At 42.2% G+C, this 16,347-nt stretch overlaps 1 protein-coding gene across 4 annotated transcripts in view; it reads left to right on the top strand.

Annotated features, from left to right (window-relative positions):
• Window positions 1-4,818: 4,818 nt before the first annotated feature.
• CNTNAP5 (contactin associated protein family member 5) overlaps window positions 4,819-16,347 on the top strand; it is a 253,693-nt gene continuing 242,164 nt past the window's right edge. For all 4 annotated transcript variants that reach the window (XR_014947890.1, XR_014947889.1, XM_085552291.1 and 1 more), the window contains exon 1: window positions 4,819-5,164. Coding sequence is in view for 2 of the 4 variants with exons in the window: in XM_085552291.1 (XP_085408417.1) it covers window positions 5,089-5,164 (76 nt within the window). In the remaining 2 variants the exon portion in view is untranslated. The remainder of the gene's footprint in view (window positions 5,165-16,347) is intronic.

Here is a 16,347-nt window from a genome sequence, read left to right as displayed (position 1 = left end):
CCATGACCGAATGAATGAATTTCTGCAAAATGGAGACCAGATACCCACTAATGGATGAAAAAGAAAGTTGCTTTCCTTACAGATGGAAATAGGTGTTCACACAGATATCTTTTGCCTCCCTTCTGATGCTGTGGTCTGAACTGAAATGCTTACCAAACTGAGATTTTTCCTAACTTACCTGTCGTATTTTATCATTTTATTCCTCTAGATAGCCTTGAAGCTTCTGAGTACCATAGGATAGATGCTGGGCTTTGACCTGAGCTGGGACTCATAGTGCTTATTATATTACATTTCTATTAGTTAGCACACTGTTCTTCAGGGATTGAATTCATCCAGTGACAGTGTCCTGGGACCTTTCAGGGCTTTCTTTGTTCCAACTTCAAACTGTATGCCTTTGAAAAAGGAAAAAGAATGCATTATTTAGTTCGTGTACGTTTCTCCCTTTAGGGATGATCATTGTTGATCTGATCACAGAAATGGATTTTGCATGTATGCCAATGCCTTGTAAAGTTTATCCTTCCATTAGGCAGGTGACCCAGAGAAGCTGTGGATGCTCCATCCCTGGATGTGTTCAAGGCAAGTTTGGATGGAGTACTGTTCTGGTGTGTGGCAGCCCTATCCATGGCAAGGGGCTTGGAGTTAGATGATCTTTATGGTCCCCTCCAACCTAAGCCATTCTTATGATGTTATGATTATATGATCTTGTCAGTGTCCATGGGCCTCACACTCACAGGTCAGCCCTGAGTGGTGGATAACTGCTTCTAGAACAGTAAACATACCTGGATGACTGCAGTTAATTAAAAAAAAAAACAACAAAACAACAAACACAGCTTGGGGAGAACTGTGGATGGTCCACCTGCATTTGACGCCTGTGTCTGGTGAGGATCCAGCTCAACTTCTGCAACTGTCCTGAACCATAACATACAATGTCACTGGAATCACAACATGGAAGTGTGTCCTCTACAAAACCTACTGAAGTCCCTAGCCATTTGTAGGTAGTTTGTAGCCATTTGTACTATTATTTAGTCAGGCTATTAATCTATTAAGTCTGGTAGCTATATCTAGCCATGATTGACACAAATCTCTTTATAGGCAGACAAAATAATGTAATGAAAACCATAATAAGAGAAGATAGGGGCAAAATAACATAGAGAAAGGCAAGGGGGAAGAAAAGGTGATTTTAGTTCTTTGTCTTCCAATAATCACAGCACAGCTTGACAACTGATTTCTTTTACCCTAATCTCAGCATGCATCTCAAAAATGCTACTGGCCATCAGATTATCCCAGCAGATCATTAAATTTTCTTATCCTCTGGACTTATGTATGCTGTGGAACCATCCACGGATAATGAGTAGCCTGCTGTTGCACTCACCTGGTGAGGGTCGATGTGTTTCATAGAAGCATTCCACATATTCTCTTTAATGAATGAATCCATTCTTCTCATACAATTCTCCAAGGGGGGAAAAGAAAAGGGGGAAAAGAAAAAAAAAAAAAAGAAAAAAAAAGCAGCTAGCTTTGTTTTTTTCTTCTTTTCTTTTTGAGTAGAATCATGATATTCTTCCAACAAACTCCTTGTTATCAACAGGAAACAGCAATAGGTGATCCAAAAGCCACGTATGATGGTTTGTGAGAATATATGCTCTTCAAAATTCATATACATAATTCTGTTCTGCTGTCTTCTCTGAGTGCTCTAAGTTTGGGGAAAGACAAAAAGGTTCCATCTGTAATTGCTCAAACAGCCAAACGGATTGAACACAAGGGCTGAACTTATTACAGCTTCTAGTGATAAACTTCACATGGGCTATAGCAGTACTGACGCTATTCACCGACACTACAAAAGAAAATCAGTGTATCTGATCACAGACAAACTTACCTCCTCAGATAAACGAGTGCAAGACACCCTTTTTGTCTGAACAGCTTTAATAGCAATTAATAAATTTGCTCTAATAAAAATCTTGCTGGCAAAGAGCCCTTAAACGTGACATTATTTACATAATTTCCTTCAAAGAACAGCTGCATAGCCCTCCACTCTGGCCATAACTCCTCAGTTGTAGTGCTCACGCACACAAACGTTCACAAATCTTAATACACATGCCTGGCATTTATGATGCAAAGCAGCTTATGGAAGAGGTGTGCCTCTGGGAAAGCAGCACCTCATATGTGCAACATAAACAGGAGCAGTGTGATCTGGGACCAGATCTGCAGTCAGATCCATACTGGTAACCACTGGGATGCATTATATTGGACTCATATTTTCTGCTGGCTTTTAATTAGTCTGCATAGTTCATTTCCACATCTGCTTTCCTATAAACAAGCCACTAATTAGTTCAGTGAGTCAGTTAAAACTGTACCATTATGCCAGATAGTTGAAAGACACTGAAAATATTTGAAACACAGTCCATTTAATTTTAATTATTTTTTAAAAGGAAAGTATGAAAAAATTTATTAATCTCCTTCCTCTGAATTCCTCTGCTGATTTCAGGATAGATGTAAAGTTGTGGCCGTGTCAAAGACTTGTGTGTCTCCTGAGCAAACCCACTCTGGCTTTAAGCTTTCTGATATATTCTGCTGCTTAGGTTTACTCAAGTGGTAGCTCTGGAAGCACCGCTGGTACTTCTGAAGCCTGATTACTCACCTGAAAAAGTCAAGTTAATAACATAATTTTCTCAATACTCAGCCCTCCTGACCTGCAATAAAGCAGTGCAGTTCTCTGAGCCAGAGTATTGTACACGGTCTGTACAACTTATGGAGATAAGGCATTTCTTATAGGACAGAAAGGTGAGAACATCTCTCTCCCCACTCACCGTGGAAAATGAGCAGAGTTCCCTACTTCCTTCTCAGGGAAGGTGCTGTCAGCATCCTGGATAAGCAATTCCTTCAGGGCCTTTCAATATCTAAACGGGGTCTGTAAGAAAGGAGACAGACTCTTTAGCAGAGTCTGTTGTGATAGGATGGGGGGAAACAGTTTAAAATTAGAAGAGGGGAGATTTAGACTGAAAATAAGGAAGAAATTTTTTACAGTAAGAGTGGTGAGGCACTGGCACAGGTTATCCAGAGATGTGGTAGAAGCCCCATCCATGGAGACACTCAAGGTCAGTCTGGAAGGGCTCTGAGTTCTGATGGAGCTGTAGGTGTCCCTGTTCATTGCAGGGGGTTGGACCCGATGGCTTTTAAGGGTCCCTTCCAACTCAAACAATTCTACAAGGCTATGATTCTTTGGATGGGAGAGTAGGCATCTTGTGTAGACGTGTTACCCTTGGACTGAACCCCACTCAAGCTTCTGAAATCTCAATGGGTTCAGGCATTACATGTAGCACAGAGGATTGGGTCAGGCCTGCATGGGGAAAGATACAACCTTGGTGTAAGCAAATGCATTTAAACAAAAAACAAAAGACTTAGAGTTCTCTTCAGATTTTGAGGTTCCTCTTAAGTTTTGGTTTCACATAACTAAATCATTTATAGATTCTGATTGAGAGCCTCATGACAATACAACTATCCTTCCTGTTTAACCTCGCATCACTTGTAACAACAGAAGGTGAAATAATTAGGTCATTTATTTATTTATTTATTTATTTATTTTAAACACTGCATTTTGCTTCCCAAGGTGATGGCTCCTTCAGAGCCAAGAGCCTTGCTTTGGGCGCCCTCCTGACTCCAGTTCTAGCGACTAATCATAGAATCATAGAATGGCTAAGAATGGAAGGGACCTTTCCAGCCATCTCCTGTTGGGCTGGCTGCCACCCACCAGATCAGGCTGCCCAGGGCCCTGTACAATCAGGGTATCCAAACACAACAAATTTCCTCCATCCTCCTTACATTAATACGAGGCTGATAGCATGCCAGCAATTCAAATCTCTGCTGTCCACTGGTGAGACAGTGGCTCACGTGAACTTCTAATTATTCCTCAACAGGAGACTGTGGCTGAGGACCAGCAACTTTACCTCACAAGGACTTTAATGGCCCAAATACACTCTCCTTACACACATCAGGGGAATCACTAATACAGTTTTGACCTGACTTTGATGCAGCAATCTATTGATGTGAGGTGATGCTGCAGCAAAGCAACAAGGTTAGATCTCAGCAGTGATTAAAGCGGAGTTCCTGAAGGGATGTTTACATCCTATGTTTGCAAGCATGCAGGGAGGTGGCTGCAAACAGCACAAGGTGCTGCTCTGAGCGTGCTCTGGCTGCCTGCACACAAACCACAGGGGAAAGCAAAATGGTTTTAAACTCTGCTTTCCTTTACCCTCCAACTTCTCACCCCTCTGGGGGATAACCGCACCCTGTACACTGGTCTAATCAATCAATCAACCACAAAATCCAGGTGGGTGGGAGGCTGCGGTACTTTGCACGTGGCTCTGCTTCGGTCCCCAGCTCTGGGAGCACCCATCAGCCCTGTCAGAGGCTCCAGGTGGGCTAGATGATCTTAGAAGCCTTTTCTAACCTTAACGATTCAGCGATCCCCTGGATGTGATGCCGAGCACCAGGACCTGTAAAGATGAATTGGCACTACATGCAGTAAGATATATGAATATATTATTTGTAAGCAAACAAACAACCGAGCTGAGGGCTCTTTAAAAACGTTCCAGCCACGGCGGTACCCGGCCGGGAAGGAGGAGAAACATTTTTTCTTTCTTTTTTTTTTTTTTTCTTTCCCTCCAGGCATCTGATTTACTCCGTGACTCTGATGCTTATCAACAACGCGTGAAGATTGCAATAAGGATCCTCCCTGGAAGGCGAGGAGGAGTGACTTCCAGGGGGTTGGGAGGAGGTGGAGTGCAGCTCTCGCCTATAAGGAGGTGCCCAGCGCCCGGTGCCGCTTCCAGCTGCAGCTCGCGAGGTGCATTGCCGCGGCGGCAGTCGGGCTGAGCGCTCGGCTCGGGCGCTGCCGCCGCCGTTCGGAACGGCTTCCCTCTCCAAACCAGGGCTGCCGAGCAGGGTCTCTCGGCTGCCCCTGCACCCGGAGTGCCTGGATGCTGCGTGGAGTAAACGAGCGGAGAAAAAGGGAGCGCAGAGGCTGAGGCGCTCGGAGAACGAGACCGGGAGAGACAAGCGGGCGTCTGCTGGCTTCCCCCCGCGGGGCTGAAGATGGATTCCCCAGCCCTCGGGGCTGTCGCTCTACTGTTTGCCGGTTTTTGGCACCTGGGATTAACCGCGACAAATTGTGAGTAACGGACGCGCGCGGAGCTCCCTGGTGTTGGGCTGGGGGGGGGGGAGTGAGGGGCGTGTGAAGGGTGAGAAAATCTCCTGAAAGCTGAGGTTATTGCAACGTAACCACCAAGAAAGTTAGCCCGGCTCCGGTGCTCTGACCGAGCTCAGAAACGCAAAGTTGCGGTTGGATGGTAGGGCTGGCTGCTCCTGTGGACGTAGGAGCGAAGGGGAGCCTGCACTGCCGGCTTGTTTTTGCAGTCGGTGCAGCCGCTGCTCTCCCTGCGTCGGCTGCGGGACGGGGCCGCGCGGCGATGAGAGCGGATCGCTCCTGCATCCCGGGTCGGGGTTGCTGTGTTTGGGCACGCGCAGCCTCGCTACAACCCAACAAGAAGCGGCGGGGCGGTGCAGGTGCCGTCGGTTCCCGCTTGTCGTTCCTCCTCTCTCTCCAGCATTCTGACTGGGAAACCGCGGGTCCTCCTCCTTTTCCTTTTGGTCCCCTCGGAAGTTTCCCACTCGCTAAGGGCGGTGCCGCCGGGGTCCGCCCGGTCGCTGCCGTCGGGGGGAGCGGAGTAGCGCTGGGCGGAGACGCCGCCGGGGAGCGACAACCGCCAGAGGGTGCTGTTGTTCCGCCGACGGCGCGGGGCCAACTTCTCCATTCCGGCTCTTTTTCCTTCCTTTCTTCCTTTTTGCTTTTTTTTCCCCCCTTCTTTTTTTTCTTTTCAGTCAATTAAATTATGGTTAATATGTTTTAATAACATTCCCTCACGCTAAATGGCAAGGCGATTTAAGGCTGAGGCTTGCCGTTACTGATGCAGTAATAAAGTTAATTCCTTACACTTAAAAAGAAACTCTGCATTAATGAGTTTTAGTATTTCACGGGTGACAGCTTAATTTCCCAGTGCCAATAAACATTGAGTACGCGCTCCTTCCTAAATATTTAGGAGTCAGTCTTTTTAAAGCGTAATGATCAATGGTTTTATTATGCTGTATGGCTTTTACTTATTCATTGCTCCATGAATTAGCACAGAATCGGCTGTAAGCATCTTCCCAGGAGCTGAGTGAAGGAGTGCGTGCATCTGTAATAGCTGCGAGTTCCCTGGAAACCTCATTAGGTTTGGATGTGTGGATATCTGTATGCACGTGGACCTCAGTAATTGCCAGAAATTCATCACCTTCTTAAATCAATCATCTCCATGTGCTGCATCTCGGGAAAGCTGGAGCTGAGCTCAGGGAACGTTGGCCCTTCCTCAGCTTTGGGCTAAGGAATCTCATAAATAGACTGAATGATAAATTCAAGGTGGAGTGCTTCTGGATATTTAAACACCTGCACTGGAATATCATTCTCTTATGGTTTGTGAAGCTCCTGGGCACGCTGTGCGTTTTCCTAAAGAGGAAGTTCCCAAATTTCACTAATGGGAACCTTAGCAAAGGCTGCTGGCAGGGAGCATCTGAGTGCTGTTTCTGTGCCATCTTCAGTTTGAGTGGATTGGCTGAAGGAATGGCATTCAGGTGTGTGTTTGCTTGTTTGTCAGTGAGCCTTTAACAGGCTCTTTTCTGATAAGTTCTGCGAACAAGAACAGAATGGGTGACAGATTATTATAGTGGAAAAGGAATATGTGTCTGGGAGGCAGAATGCAAGTGGTTCAGTTTTCTCTGGGTATCTAACTCAGCATTAATTTAAGTAGTTTTTCTCTTGCTACTAAATCAGGAAACCCAGAAGAAAAAAAAGGCAAAAAGAGAAAATACTGATTAAGTCAAAATATTTCTTACCACTAATATGTTTCTGTTTTCGTCTTTGTGTAGTTCTTAATTAAACAAAGAACTGCTAAAGAAACAGCTCTGAAACACAGCTACAGGGTAGGGGTCAGTAACATCATTAGAGAAGATCAGAATTCCCAAATGCTGACAAAACAAAATAATTTCCTCCCACTTTGCTTCTTGTGATTAATTTCGGGCATTAGGATTTCTCTCCAGGACACTAATTACTAGAAAATGGCTATGTAGATGCACACATAATATTGGAATGGGTTATCTACAGTATCTGGTGAAACTGGGATTTCTGCATTCATCAGGTAGATGAGAAGCCCCAACACTTCTCCTGCTGTATAACACATTAGTTGCCCTTTATGGCACTCTCTGTGACCTGGAAGCATTAGTAGCTTTTGTAGCTTTAGATGGACAGATGTTGAACATGGCTTTTATTTCTTCTTCCTTTTCCGATTTATGTTAAAGTGAGGTGGAAATGGTCTGATACTTTCTCCTGTTGCCCTGAATAGACATGCAGGGCTGGTCTGTGTCTGCAGAAATAGTGGGATCATTCCTGGGTTGTGATCCTCAGTCTGGTGTTTGTTTCCTATTGCTGTTTTACACATTGTGTCCCCTTCCTGTTCTTCCTTGCATGGCAAGGAAGATGAAGCAGACTCGTGGAGAACTGATGTCTTCCAGCTCTTACTGCTGAAGTTATTCTCAGTTAACAATGGTGTTTCCATTCCTAACCACAGCCCTCTCCTCCTCCAGCAGAATCATAACCATTTGTTACCCAAATGCAAGTCTTTCAAACCTTTCAATTAAATCCAGTCATGATTGTCATCTGAAGATGCAGAAATCCAGTGTACTTCAGGATTACAATTCCTGCTGAATTAGTTGAAATATTTGGACAACAAATGGTCCACTAATCTGCTATAGATTTAAATGTGGCCTTAGAATAGACAGCCCTTCCAGTTAAAGGACAGGAAGTGTGTATCGGTATGTCTATTTATCCTGAAATAGAATATTTTCCCGGAAAAGCCGCCGCCCTTTTTTTCTTTTTTCTTTTCTTTTTTTTCTTTCTTTTTTTTTTTCTTTTTCTTTTTTTTTTTTTTTTTTTTGTGATAAAAGCATTAACTGCTGATTTCAGTCTTTTTTTTTTTTTCCCAGTGATCTGAATTGACAGTAATTGTGTAGGAATCAGACAAGCGTAAGTGAAAATTTAGAGGGGGAATTCTGACTCCAAATATTTGAGCCATCAGGATCAGGAGGAGTATTTGGGACTTGTAACAGCATGGATGAGACCTGTCAGGTCAGCATTGATAAAGACAAGGGGTCTGTTAAGCAGTAACCTTTATATATGTGTGGTCAGCCATGCTAAGTTTTGAAGAGATCTGCTGGAAAAAGGAGAATATTGATCTTCAGATTGTGGTCTGAGGCTTATTTTCTTGGAGGCTAAGTAAAATGAATCAGATGAGCATCTTTGGTTCTTCCCCTACCTCCAGTACTTAAGTATTCTTCACAAGAGATGAGTGAGTATTCAGATGCGTTTTCTTCCTCTTAGCTTCACAAAGGGAGAGAAAACCTACTCAATGTTAGCTTTTTCGTGCCTTCCCAGAGAGACAGACTGTGGATGCCATTCCTGCTACAGCACAGTCTTGGAAAACCACTGCTGATCAGTGCTTCTCTTGCATGTCTGTTGTTACTGATCATTCAGTCAGTTTGACTCAGCTAGCCCTTGTATGCTTTGGATGGGCTTTCCTCCAACTACAGTGGTCTTTGCCATTGCCAGCCCACAGGAATCCTTTCTTTTGTCAGTTGAAATTGAGTTTCGGTGTATCTTGAGCATGCATGGAGATAAATACTTAAATCTAAAGTCAGTGTTAGAATCTAAATTAAGTCCCTTGAGGTCAATTGAATTGATCCTGTATGGCCTGGTCATGTCCTGTGCTCTGTTGTGTCGTATTCATGTTTGCTTAGCTGCATGTAATCATATCTAAATCCATAGTCTGAATTCCTTCTTCCTCTTGCCCTACTCTGTCTCTGCTGATGTTCAGAACAAATGGAGCCTGAATAGCTAAATACTGAAACAAGTAGGAATATGAATGCAGTGGGAGCATCACTTGTTAAAGGAGGAAGTAGCATCATACAATTTAGCATGCCTCCATATAGTCAGGAAAATGTAAAGCAACACATTGCTGCTCTGTTGTTACACATTGCTGAACTGGTATTATTGATAATTAATTTGCTTGTATTAATCTTGTCTCTGAATTTTCTAATTATTGCCCTGTTTAGGTTCATGCAGGTTGACATCTGTTCACTGGAACAGCATAACTGATGATGTTTTAAGTAATGAAAACAATGCAGTGTAAAACGGGAGGGGGGGGGGGGGGGGGGTGACGGGAGAATAGGAGAAGGGGGATGAAAGGTGCCAAAGCAATGATTTATTGATTTATTTTGGTATTATCCACTCTGTTAAGCAGTTAAAAAAAATCGGGAGTTCATCACACAACTGCACTTCTGAAAGTGCTAAAACAGTTCAGATTTTAGCTATTTGCTCAAAAAATAATGGAAAGTAACTTAGTAAAAGAGAAAGAATGAAGCCATTTATAAATGTCATGAAGGAACTTACCTGGTCTGTATACCAAGAGTGGTGAAAGTGTTTTTCTGGCAGAGGTTTTGCCTCTGCGTAATAACTCTCTGTACATTTGGAAACCATGTGTTGAAACTCAGATAACGTGGTCTATTTCCTACAGAACTTTGTGCTTAGAGATATTCAGAACATGATCTGAATAAAACAGCAGAGGTCATTCCCGGTAATGGTGCCTTTTATTTCATCCAGTCTCTCTCCACCATAATGACATCACCAGTTCTTAATCTCAGGACTCCAGTGCAGCCCCAGGAGCCTGAACAGTCACTAATAAGTACCAGAAGTGTGCTCCATACAGGGCAAATGAATGTAATGAGTTCTTGGACATCTGCAAGAAGATTTTTCTTCCATTATAGAAGTTGTCTGTGGAAGAGAGATGCTTTCCCCCCCCCCGCCCCCCCCCCCCCCCCCCCCACACACACTTTTTTTTCAAGGGCTGTCTGTGCATTTTGAGGCTGTTTCCTAAATAGATGAGGGTTTAGTTTCAGGAAGAGAGGTCAAGAAGTGATTTGCATGGCTACAGTAATGCCAGTGCTTTAGCCACCTCTGTGGCAGTGCATCAGTGCCAATTTTGTCTTCACCCTGTGTTGATGCTACATTACGAATTGGGCTTATTTAGGTGTGTAGTAAATGGGAGTACAGATTTTTTTAATTGAAACTGGCTCTGGGTAACAGAAGCTTGAGGAGTTGTTTTGTCCTGATGATTACCTACGTAAATAACTCAAAGGATTATTCAACAACATCATTGTGATTCAAGATCAGGATTTTGGCTCCAGGATTGTATTGCTGTGTTTGCATTGGGCCAGGAAAGTCCAGATTCCAGATTACACAGATTGATTCACCAATGAGTTGGATGCAGGTGCTGGAGGCTTTCTGGGAGAAGTTTATTTGGTTCCCTCCTGTCTTGGTGAACTGCAGACGCATTATCCCTATAATTAGTTTATTACTCATCAACAGTATTTGTGTTGCACTGCACAGCTCCAAATGTGATTGTTATGGGATATTCTTGATATGAATTCTTAGCAAGTTTTCCCTGTTATTGCTACTAAATTTGAATTTCTCATTTAATGCAGTTCTTAACTTGAAAAGGCTTTTAGAGGCCAGTGTTAATGTACTCTTTTCCAAACTAGTAATTGTGTGGATTCTGTGTAATCTTTATGGAACAAAAAAGCATCAAGATGCAGTGGGACACACTGGACTCCACTCTGGTGCCCAGAAGTGCCCAAGAATGTTCAGTAACACCCATAGCAGTGGAAGCTAAGAGTAACTGTATGGTATCATGTTAGGGGAGACTTCCCTTTTGACATGATTGAATCTGGCACTGAGTCCCAGAGCATGAAGCAGAATTGTATGCATTACTAACCGTTGTGGCACAGTAGGAATTGCAATGGGAAGGAAATAAATACATTTTCATGCACAGTTCTATTATATGTATTGAGAAGGATTGAGTGTTGGCCCTTAGGAATTCTGAGGCATAAATTTTTCTTCCAAAGGTGCTCAGTGCACTGTGTTGCCAATATAGTAGTAAATAATAATAATAATTTTCAAATGGGTAAAATCCTCTATTTGTTCCCAGCTGGGCTATAAGGAGTTGATGAATGCTGTACTACCTGGATAAGAATTGGCAAGTTTCATTTACTTCTGCTCTAAATGGTGAGGTATTGTTTCTCGATGACAGTAGTTCTTCAGTGTTGACAGCTCATCAGCAGTCCAGGAACAGAGACAAATGCCATGTGGTCTATGTCAACAGTGACATAGCTGTAGTCATTCTCATCTTAGTTCAGTGATGTCTCTATATGCTTGGACATAAATTGCCCCCATTTCTGCTGTGGGTGCTACAAGCCATTGCTCTCTGTCCTCCTTGTAGGACAGAAAATCAATTCACTGAACACTAACAAAGCTGTTTTCTTCTTTCTGTTCATGCAAATTTATCACTGGAGCAGCAGGGGAGCGTCATTTCATTATTGGAGAATATTTGGCATGTCTGTAAAATTATGCATATGGGAAGTAGTAGGAGATGGAGACTTTTCTTTGCAGAGGGAGAGGTGAGGTCGCAAGGGATCTTCTCCCAGTTTCACCATTACATGTGGCGGCTTCTTAATGCACTGGAGGAGGTCTGAATTAATGGTCCAAGTGAGTCATCAGTAAACCATTAGGAGTAACACATGCATTTATAGTAATCAGGATTGATTTATGAAAAGGACAAAAGGGACTAAATATGCAATGAAAATGCATGTTGTAGCTTTTCCACCTCCACCCCAATGAATAATTCATCCTCTTTTAGAATCCATGAAAACAAAAACACTGTGCACTGTAGAACCCATTAGAAAAGTTAATCCCACAAATGGCTGAACACAGAAAATCAGCTTTTGTTTTAAAAGGTAGATTTACTCAAATCTTCTCTAATTTGATTTGCCAGTGGGATATAATTTAAATCAAACAAGTTAGCAGCATCACTTGCTATATGAAGGTCTAAATATTTAATAGATGATAAGTGTCTGCCCCACATGATAACGAGCCAAGGAGCACTCATTCTCCACAGTTCTAAAAGCAAAGGGAAATGCTAAAACCAACAGAAATAGCATGTTCTTCAGGAGCTAAGGTTCATCAAAAACTAGTGGGGGGGAGGAAGATGGAGGAAGAAGCCTAGAGCCACACCAAACAATCAAATATAAACTGGTAGAATATGAAACTGGACATGTGTTATGCTAGGTGGGCACTTGCTTACTTGGCTGCACTATAGTTGGGGCAAACACACAAAACAGAGCAGCATAGAAAAGGGAAGAGAGGCCTTATGTAGTGCTCTTGGATTTCTGATCTGTCCTGAAGTACTCAGTTCAGTCTGTGTGGTTTTTGTTTACTGGTTTATTGTAAATTCTGCATCAAAATAACATTCTTTTTAATTTTAGAGGAAGAAACTCCTACAGCAACCCCTATCAAGATTAAACAGCTATGGCATTTTTCATGGAGACTGTTTGTTTAGAAAAGAAAATGAAAATTTGATGAATTTCAATCAGATGTAGCTTGCAGCATTCAAATATTTATAGATTATCAAATCCCCTTTTCCCAGCTCTGCTTCTTAAGTGCAGAGCTCATCTTATATGTAATATTAATTCTCATTATTTTTGGACAGTTATTCACTGTATTCGTGTTCAGACTCGGTTCATCTAGGACCTGGCTGAAACTCCATGAAAATGAAAGGAATGGCTCTTATTGAATTTTAGATCAGCTTTCCCTCCGAAGGCAGTTTTTCCAGTGTGTAAATCCTTGTTATTGTTCTCCTGAGAAGTTTATTTTTCTTAAAACTTGTCTGCCAATGTATGCAATACGAGGTGTGTTTGTACCTGCCAGTACAAAGAACAATTCATTTTCCTGATGGCTGCTGTTCTTTTGAGTACATCATCTGGAAGTGCTTTGCTCTGCTCTTTTGTCAGATTTTATGCCAACTTTGTATCCAACTTACTGACAACAGAATAAGTTGAAGTTGCGCACCTTTTTTGTATCGTTATATGTGTATTTATGTGTATACTACTAACAACAGTTAGTAAAAAAAGATGTTATTTTTATATAAATAATATTACATTATTCTGTCATAATCATTTTTATACAAGCATCACAGAAAATACTTCAAATGTTCTGAAGAGCTGATAGCGTGAAAGGTGTTCTTGGTTCTCTTTCTTCTAGGCAGGTAGGAGCCTGGTTGTCGGTGCTGTTGGATGGACAGATGAAAGCTTACTGCAGCCTGCAAACACTATAGCTAGCTTTAATAACATTACGTACATGGTGTTGCTTATGACAGCGCACTGAAGTCTGTATAAATACACTTTAAAAGTTTCAATCTCACAGTTTTTCCTGTCTCTTTTTGTCACAAAGAGATGCATTAATAGTTATTTCCATCCCAAGGGTTGTGCTTTCCTCATCTTCATCATCCCTCTCCAGAACAGGGAGCTTCTGAGGAGCTTCCCTGACTTTCTGGTCTGGTTTCCTGGTAGAGAACTACTGCATGATTTCTGTACTCAAAGAAAGCCACTCAAAGTTTGTTTGCTTTATTGTTCAAGAGAGGCATATAAGCTTGGAAGCAGGTATTATGGGTTGAAAGCTAGTATCGTCAGTTGCATTCCTGAATTCTAGACGTCTCTAAAATAACTGTAATGTTAGGCATTTTTACCAAAGCATTAGATTTGTTTGCAAATTACAAAGTTTTGTCTTGAATTTAGCATTTGGTAGCTGGTGCAGCTCCCCAGGGCCTCCTTCAATGCGGCTGTGCATGAATCAAAGTAATCTATTTACTGCACCATTATGAGTTTGGATTACAGTCTCCCTGCACACTCATGTTCTTTGGTGACTGTTTTCAAATGCCTAAACTTTTTTAGACAGTTGATGGAAATATGCTTTTCACCTCTACTTTTGCTCAGGGGCTGCAGTTGGCTTTGCTGGGCAAGGTCAGCGTGTATGAAAGAGGTGTTCTACTTTTTTAAGACCCCAGCAGAAATGATAGAAAGAAGGATCTTTTTGTTACACTGTAAGTAATTTTCCACTTTAGGAGGAGGTAGTAACCTCCATGACTCATCTGATTTCAAGACAAATGTATGCAATTTCACTTGCTTTGATGGGCTTGATCCAAACCCCACTAGTTCTGTCATTGGGTCTGGACTTCAATGACTTCTGTGAATTAAATAAGGAAGTCCTGATTTGACAGCCTTTCTCTGATTACAAGCAGACAGTGAGTCAGAGCTATAATAGAACAGATTTTCCTCCTACCCTCTACAACCCCCAAGCCTTAGTACAGTGTGATGTACGGTGCCCGTTTTCACAACTTCATCTAATTAGCACAGGCACAAAGGTCACTATTCTAACACCTGACAGACTTTACAAGGCAACACCACAATTACAAGTGCAATTATCTGTTTTTCTACTGCAATGAAAAATGTAGCATATGAAAATTAGCATAAAACTGCTAAATGTTAAGATAAAGGATGGACGTTAAGAAGAGAGAAAGGCCTGGGTTTGTTGCTTGCTGTTATTTATGTATTTTAAGTTTCTCTGGGTATCTTTGTGTGACGTGTTTAATTGCTTTGAGCTTGAGCGTACCTGGTCTATCTCATCATAATTAAATATTCTTATTGTATAAAGAGTATGCTAGCAATGATTAGAGAAGGAGACCCTTATGCCTAGACATTGATGTAATACAGGCAATAATACTCTCAGTGTACCTCTTTTAAAAGTACTTACAGTACCAACAATTATATCAAGTCTTGAAACTGTTGTCATCTGCGCTGCCTCTCCCTAGAGATTTCCCTAGGGGTCTGTATGCAGCAACTTTTAGCATCTCCATGTAAACCTATAGATACAAAGTGTGAGAGCTGTGCAGCTGCCTGTGAGTCAGCAATTTTTTATTTTTATTTTTTAATACTGTTCTTGTCACAGGTTACCTAGATTTACCTATGTCTGTGACGGGGGGAGCCACCCCGTAGAGCACTCCCCCCGGCCCGGAAAGGAAGGGGAAAAAAAAGGAATGGGATAAAAACAGCAGCAATCTAAGGAGAAAAACTTATTTTACTAAATATGATATTGGAATACAAGATAACACAATATAATATAATATAATTGAGGCCAATAAATTGTACGAAACAGAGAGAGAGAGACCCTGAAAACCGAGAGGCCTACTGTGAACTCTAGGCGACATGGCTGGAATGCTTCCCACTTCCCGAGAAGTTTGAGAGAGAGAACTCCAGCCTGGGAACAAGATTATATAGTGTCCTGGTCCCGTGACTTATCCCTGACTGTGATGTTCTCTGGGATATGTAGTTTTCTTCTGTGAACTGCACATTCGGCAAAATCATTCATGCTTTACATGATGTTATGATGTGGAATACTGATAGCAAAATTACAAAACCATGACATTCCACCCCTTATTCTACATTATTACATCATGGTTAATATATATACATATATACACGGATGTAAAACTATGATAGCTAAATAATACAATTAAATGTTACATAACTAAATGTATAACTATAATACCTAAAATACACTGCACATGCAAATATATACATAGATACATAAAATTATTGAATGCACTCTCCCAGCATCAAATTCCCTTATGGTACACATTGAACATCCCCATCCTTCTGCATTACCCACCAAGTGCACCCAGGTTCCTTGGCAAAAAGAGTTCCATGGTCACATTTGCCCTTTCCAGAGGCTGGAAGGACCCAAACAGCTTTTCCCAACATGTTCTTTACATGTACAACAGGGACCTTATCTCCTTCTTGCGGGGTGACCTCATTGCAGCCTTTCAATACCTGAAGGGAACTTACTCCCAGGAGGGGAGTAAACTCTTCGAAAAGGCTGATAATAGCAGGACTAGGGGAAATGGTTTTAAGTTAAAAGAGGGAAGATTTAGGTTGGATGTTAGGGGGAAGTTCTTTACTAAGAGAGTGGTTAGGTCCTGGAACAGGCTGCCCAGGGAGGTTGTGGATGCCCCATCCTTGGAGGTGTTCAAGACCAGGTTGGACAGGGCTCTGGGCAACCTGATCTAGTAAATGTGTATGTTTGGTGGCCCTGCTAGGCAGGGGGGTTGGAACTACATGATCCTTGAGGTCCCTTCCAACCTGGGTCATTCTGTGATTCTGTGATTCTATAGTGTGTAGGGGGCTAGATTGGCTAGGACTCAATACCCAGTATACATGGAGCCCCTGGGCCAGTCACAATAGGATGTTTTTGCCAGTCTTTGCCAGTGAAGCTTATTTCAGCCTCCAGCACAGTCAATTCTTGAGAGCCCCCAGTCACTCCAG

Source organism: Coturnix japonica, chromosome 7 (genome assembly GCF_054131305.1).
Source record: "Coturnix japonica strain WE chromosome 7, WE-NBRP24, whole genome shotgun sequence".
Classification (NCBI taxonomy): domain Eukaryota; kingdom Metazoa; phylum Chordata; class Aves; order Galliformes; family Phasianidae; genus Coturnix; species Coturnix japonica.
Note: the sequence above shows the minus strand (reverse complement) of the source record. Positions and strands in the feature narration are given on the sequence as shown.